Genomic DNA, 7,195 nt, shown 5'->3' with positions numbered 1-7,195 from the left:
TTTAAATTGGCGAAAAAAAACCCCAATGTCTTTTTATTTGTTTATTTCAGTGTCAGAAAATACCAAAATGCACACTGGTTGGAAGTAGGAACCCCAGTAGAAAAAAATCCCTGGGCCATTTTTCAGGTGTTGGCAGTAGCAGTGTCCGTACCATCTTCTAAAAACACAAACCGATAAAAACACTGCAGTAAGCAAAAAAAAAACAAAGCATCACCCACGACGCTTGCACGAGAAATAAAAACATAAATCACCAACGGACTGAGAAACACTTTGCGTTCACCTCCTAGGAAACAACAATAATAAGCCTTTTTTTCCACTGGCACATCAGAGCCAAGCTAGCCAATCGAGCACAATGGCCCTTCGCGGTACGGGTGCTTTTACACTGGCTCGTCACCGTGTCGAGCCGGAACCAAACCGTGCTTACGCTGACCTCACAAAACATCGGACATCTGGCTTGGGACGAGGCGGCCAGCGGTGGGGGCCTAATTGACGCATCCGTCATGACGCGGCAGCCGGCACGCTGCGAGGCCAGCTGCGACATTGACACGTGTCTCGACCTGTCCGTTGCACGTGGCTTCGGCGGCGCGGATTGCGTTCCGCAGTAGAAAAATAACCCCGGCGCGCCCGGATCTGCACCGGGCTGGCCTGGTACGGCCCGGGCAGGGCTCAGTTGTGAAGCAGAAGGTGCGACACGGCCAAAGTCCAATCCTTTCAATACGAAAGTCCTACTTATCCTTGCGACACCCACAAAACCCGCTTGTTTAGCAAACCGTGACAGCGGCTGCCGTAACGTTGAGGGGGGCTGGATGGGGCCCGAGTCCTCCTGCTGAAGGCTTCGCCGCTGTCAACAAATTCTTGAAGTCAAAAACTGTTGGTACAAGATGATCGTGATACCATGATGACAGTGATGATGGTGGTGGAAATCGTGATTGTGAATGGAGCTTTTCAAAGCGCTTTCGGCTCATGCCAAGCCCTGTCCTTGCCCGATGTCCGACGTCTTGCCCGCACGTTGCTGGGAACTTCTTGAGGAACCGAATTAGAAGGTCCCAGAATTGAGAAGCTCGCAGCGCGTGTAGCGAAACATTGGACATCGCGCCGAGCAACCGTGGCGGCACAGCCCGACCACAAAAGGCGACGATCACGTTAAACATGTCAAACATTGAGTGTGCCATGCCCCACCCCCACCCTGAGTTTTTGTATGGGACCCCCCCCCCCCATCTCCTTTAAACAAGGTTATGCCGCAGGGTTAAGTCACAACATTGCGCCCGTCTATCCAGAGTCGTCGATACCCTGACTTAAAACGCTTATTATTCATGTTTTGCTGACAAGCGACAAGGGACAATGAGCACATCGACTAATCCGATCACGCGGTGAACGTTTAAATTCAATTGCGTTTGGAAAGGGGTGGTCCGTGCGGGCGCGCGCGTGTGAGGATTTAGCTCAAGTACAGCAGTTGTCCATTAAAGTTCGCAATGGAATATGAAGCCGAGATGCCCACCATTTAAACCAAGCAGAGGGGCAAAAAACTAACTTTATATATACCTGGCCACGTTGTGCTCATTAAAACTGTGTGCTGCAGCAGCAGCAAAAAATGCTTCCACCCTCACCCGCGTGTCATGTTGCCGGCATTCATGAAGTCAATTAACTTTCGATTTTAGTATGGCTTGACGAGGTGTCATTTTAGTATATTAAAAGGAAAAAAATCCTCACGCCAGAAGGGCCTCGAGCAATCGGGTTACGGCGTCTTTGGCAGGCGAAAGGACACTGCGAGCTGCTATGTTCAACGGCCGGTAGCGGTGGCGGGGGGGGCAGAAACGAACGCAGAAAAACAATCAAGTTTTTTTTTGCGAGACTGTTGGCAGTGGCTCGCAGAGAACACAAACTCAACGCATTTTTATCGACAACATTGAACCCCACCAACAAAACAATATATATCGTAATAATTTTACTTAGTGATCCAGGAAGCCATGCTAAGTCGTATGAACTCTTTTTCAGGAGGGTCCTGCAGTGGGTTTTACTTTTTATTTTATTTTAAAAGATGTCTTCAGCCAATGTAGCATTTATACAAGTGGGAGGAAACCGGAGCACCTGGAGAAAACCAACACGCGCGAGGGGGCAATACTATATCCCCGTACCGATGGCAACAGATGGCGATCAGTCCACTCTCTGATGCCCATCCATCAACCCTCACAGCTGCCTCCATCGTGCTGGATTACAGGCAGCAAAGATTTGTGCGGTGAGTAACCAACCCAAAACTTTGTTTTCTCTGGATTATAAAGGTGCTGCGAAAAGTTGCACCACAAACCTGAGACAATCAAGTTGTACAAATCTAGTCGTGTGCAAACACACACACCCCGAACGGACCACCAGATGCACCCTCAACTCTTCCTCTCTAATTCAGGTGGAAAAAAGTTAATCCTATAATAGAGTAATAAGGCAACGTTTCTAGCAAGGGCCAGTCTCGCTTATGTAGCGGTGCCGTTGCACTAAACGCCACCAACTACACAGTGTATCGTGTCCTATTCAGGGCAGCGTTATCGACAAATGGCTCGAGGTTTGGAATCGATCACAAACGTTACAATTCACACTTCTAATTGAGCGAGTAGTTTTGTGTTCGTGTCAGCCCCCACCACCACCGCTCCATTAAAAGTCTACCCGTGCCCTTTGCGAACTGCAACCAAGACGGTTGCTGCCGTCACGCCAGATTCTTCCCATGACCGGCTAAATCCATCAACCCCCACAAACTACCAACAGCCACATTTGCCAACAGCAAAGGGCCCAACCACCACACAGCTGTCGCTGAACTGCCGGGGTTACAAAGGTTACGCTGTTCGGCAAGCAGAGGCCAATGCAGTCGTTAAACCTACTGTTGTGCTCCATTTCAATGCTCTCCACCTTCACCAACCAGCGGGGGGGGGGGGGGGGGGGTATCCTCATCCACGAAGGCAAAGATCCCCCATATAGCCATAACATAATTTTGGGGCAAGTGCTGTTAGTGAGCGCAGACCGCGCGCACACACACACGAGCACAGCACGCAGCACAAACAGACTTAGACGACTGTCAGGTCTACGGACCAGTGTTCAAGGGAGGATGACAGAGGGTGGAGGCAGTTTTAAAAATTGCAAGATATTTAGTGAAAAACGATAAAGCCCAATGCTAACAGTGCTGGCCAAGAACAAGATTTTAAAGACGTTGGTGATGTAACAATGAAGAAAATCATTGAGCAAAACACGAAGACAGTTATGCAAAAATCTTACCCTGACGAATAACAATTTGAATGTGTGCAAGGAGATTGGGTGGTTCAGATGTCAGAGCACTGAGCTGGCACCATTGGGATTCTGGGTTTGATTCCTGCGATTAATTCCGGTTCTCAAGTGTCATGAATTTACAGTTTTCAGCCAGGTCACTGACAACGGAATAAAAAAAAAATCCATCGCATTCAAATGCCGAGCGGGTGGGAAAGTGCCACCCTACAATATGCGAACCAGGGGTCGCTTTAATCTTTTCGAGATACTAGGGGCGACCCACTTATGGATACTCACACCCCCGCTCGCCCCCCCCTAATGGCTTCGAATGACACACGCTTACTCTCTCCGACCGCTAGGGCATGGTGTTGCCACCATCACATACACGGCGTCTCGAATCGTTGTGTGATGTCGGAGGGTACGGATAGGGTCACGCCCGGTTTGTAGGGTGGCAAAACAGTTCAACACCCCAAAAACGACATCCTTTTGAAGCGAGGGTGAATTACGTGAATGCAACGTGCTCCATGTCTCATGGAGGAGAGTGGTAATCGATTTATTTGGTTGGGAGACGTTCAGAAGATTTGAGATAAAACACGTTTGTTTTCGCTATAATTTCTCGCTTATTATCCAAGTGGAACGTCCATGCCCAACGACACACGGCAACGTCCATAAATGTGTGGGAAAAACTATTCCAACGGCATTATCGATGTCACCATCTTCCATATGGGTGCGTGCTAGCCTCCATAACCAGCTGACGACACACGTTTCCGTTCCGCTACACCTCAAGCGTAATGACGACCTTTTTAGCGACAGGGCGTGGTAGAAAAAAAAACAGATGACTTAATTATAAAAACTGACATATCGGCTATCCAATGAACGAGTATACGGACAGACAACAGACCCTGATAGCAAAACGTGCAAACAGCCACGCGCTACGAACAGAAACAATCGCGGCTCGTGGAGTGGACACAGGCGGCATTTGTTTTTCTTTCGCTGCCCTGTCGGGAATTTTTTGTTTTGCTGCAATGGGCAGACACGTCCAGTCCAGTGGTAATTTGGAAATGTCAGATTTTTTATTTTATTTATATACTTTCCTGTTAACCTTAACCTGTGGAATTCGTCTTAAGTCTGTGGATCACATTTAGTCATTCTCAGTCAAAGCGACAACAGTCAGACACTCTCAAGTTATTCGAAGTTGGTGTGAGCAGCTCACAATATCCCACCACCCCCCACCCAATATTATCAGGTTGGCCAATCAAAGAAAACCCTGTAAATATTTTTTTTTGATGCGTATACAGCCAATTAGAAAACTGTTCCTTGCGCGTTGCACCGCCGTCCCAGACGACGCCGCCAAGTCATTCTCGGTGTGCGTCTGCGTTCAGGGCTCGCGAATCCCGTCACAGTCGGTCGCGCTTTGGTGTTTGTGGGCGGGGGTGGGGGGACAGTCGTGGTCGTCACCGTCGCGCTTTGATCGCTCGCCGGTGACAAACAACACTCCGCCGGGCGAAATAACTTTTCCGTCGCGAATTGCAGGACGCGAGCTGAACGGACGCCTGACCGCAACCCGTCTAGACAGGCGCGGGACTGGAGTTCTCCGATATGTCCATGCTCGTCCCAAACAGCGCCACCAGCTGCTCCTCGTAGTGCGTGATGTTACGCTTCATGATGTCCATGCACGGCCCCAGCAGGCGCTCAAAGGGCTGCACGCCCATGACTGCGCGGGAATCACAAAGTGGGTGATGAGGTGGGGGGGGGGGGCATTGAGGTGGTCAGATTCAGGTAAAGAGACAAAGGTGCAGCCCCCCATGATATCTTGATTGCACCACTGCTGGTGGAAGGGTCTCTAAAACTATTAAAAACTATAAACTATTTTTATTGTACCAGGTAAGGCCCACTGAGCTATATATATATAGCTCTTTTTCATAAGTGACCGGGATGCAAGTGATAGTTCAACGAAGCGGCTTAACACGTAGAAAAGTTATTCAGCCAAATACTATAAACACATGTTGCTATATGTGGAGGGAAAAACCGGAAAAACCGGGAAAACACCGCAAACTCCAAATATACAGCAGGCGTCAGGGTCGGGATCCAACCCACGAGCAGGACGGCCGCGAAACTTGAACCACAACAAGCGGAAATCGTGCAACCACTCAGCAATGTCTCCACCCCAAATGTTAAATTACTATGACTGTATTTATCATGCAACGGGCACGTAAACAAGGACATGTTTCGGAATAAAGTGCAGGATGAGCTGTGCACCTCTGCGTTGCCGACGATTGTGTCGGTAGCGGAACCTGGCCCGAGACGACTTTCGTCCAAACAATAAGCGCAAGAAAAACAAAAAAATTGCTGAATTCGTCCACAAGAATCATTCTTTCACTTACCGGTCAGCCGAAACAATAAAACCTACTGGCTTGGAACACTTGTACGCATGACAGTTCGATTTGTTTGGCCACACTGGATAATTAACTAACTGCGTGGCCTAAACCAAAAGTCAATCATGAACAGTCGCATACATACAGGGACTCCTCTACTTACGAATGAGTTGGGTTCCAGATGTCTCTTCATAAGTCGATTTGTTCATAAATCCAACTTTGCTCCTGTCGATTCCAAATATGTTGTACGGCATGTACACTAAACACGGAGAATGGTTTTAAAAGTTGTATAATCTCCTGTAGATGTAGATGCCACTGGTTATTCACATTCTGCAGATGTAGATGTCACCACCGCCATCTATTGCGCGGCAGTTGAACTTACGACTTTCGGTCCGAACAGGCAACTGGAGATACGGACAGGTTTGTTCGTATCTATTAAAGCTCGTAAGTCGAAAGTTCGTAAGTAGAGGAGTCCTTCTCTATGTATACACAGACATTGGGCTGCGAGAACCTACGTGTCGAGCTTACTCGACGCTCACTACTGCCGCGCGGGGGCGCACGCGAGCTCAAGGCGGCGGAACGGCAAACACCTGCGCACTTGACGTCTCCGACAGCGTAGGCTGAAGCCGCTCTGGGCTTGTTGGTGACGAGGGACAGCTCTCCGAAGTACTGGCCCCTTGTGCAGCGTGCGATCTCCACCTCCCCCTCCTTGGTCTACGCGGCAAACAGAGAAGCGAGCACACGTCAATCGTCGCCATCGTCATCGGCAATGAGCCATTCGCTGCCGAATGGAGGCCTCCCTGAGACGCTGCCACCACCACTAACCGTCTCGCGATGTCATAACTCGACCAGCGAGCCCATTTCGTCGCTCCGTTTTAGCATCGTTCAAGTCGTCCATAACGGTGGCGATGACTCCACGTTTCCGCCGGAGGTTGTGTTTCGCAATAGTCCCTCGGTTAACAGTGACATCGGTTAACGTTTTTTACGGTTAACTTTTTGCCTCCCATAGGACCCCATGGTTTCGACTGACGCTAACATTTTGGCTAATGCTATGTTTACGTTATGCACGCAGGCGCCAATTTCAGCCAATTCGAGCTCTCATAAGTGGGGCTGAACCATGCCCTCAGCGACGCCTAATTAATGAGCGTTGAAACCTCGACAGGCTTTGTTTACATCATGTTCCCTGTTCAGCAGTGCAAACTGCTCTCTTGCAGACTCAATGATTTTTACTTATTTTTCAAGTGAATTCAATGAACAGTTATTTCAGTGAACAATACTTTTTGTGGAACGGATTAAAAACGTTCTCCAAGGGATGACTGTTTCTAATTTTTTTATATTACGCTTGTTTACCCAGGACCCTTTTTTAAGAGGGTTCTGGAAAGGGTTCACAGTAGTAGGACGATGACTGCTATGTAGATTCCAATTCAGTTATTCCAAGTGGGGTAATTGGAAAATTTGTACAATGACGCCAGCACACATTATTTGCCTGCTCTTGCGAACAACGTCAAAGGATCTTTAATGTCGACTTTGAAGCAGGCAGCAGGTACTTCTACGGCTAATACACCCCCAGTATT

General features: G+C 48.7%; 1 protein-coding gene across 1 annotated transcript in view; it reads right to left on the bottom strand.

Moving 5' to 3' along the window:
• Positions 1-7,195, bottom strand: part of LOC144732921 (cAMP-dependent protein kinase type II-alpha regulatory subunit-like) — a 99,606-nt gene continuing 92,411 nt past the window's right edge. Inside the window, exons 10-11 of the mRNA XM_078614588.1 lie at positions 6,212-6,335; positions 1-4,960 (exon numbers count right to left, since the gene is read on the bottom strand). Of these exons, the coding sequence (XP_078470714.1) occupies positions 4,815-4,960; positions 6,212-6,335 (270 nt within the window). The 3' untranslated portion in view covers positions 1-4,814. The remainder of the gene's footprint in view (positions 4,961-6,211; positions 6,336-7,195) is intronic.

This window comes from Lampetra planeri, chromosome 44, assembly GCF_965212315.1.
Source record: "Lampetra planeri chromosome 44, kcLamPlan1.2.h2, whole genome shotgun sequence".
NCBI classification, from domain to species: domain Eukaryota; kingdom Metazoa; phylum Chordata; class Hyperoartia; order Petromyzontiformes; family Petromyzontidae; genus Lampetra; species Lampetra planeri.
Note: the sequence above shows the minus strand (reverse complement) of the source record. Positions and strands in the feature narration are given on the sequence as shown.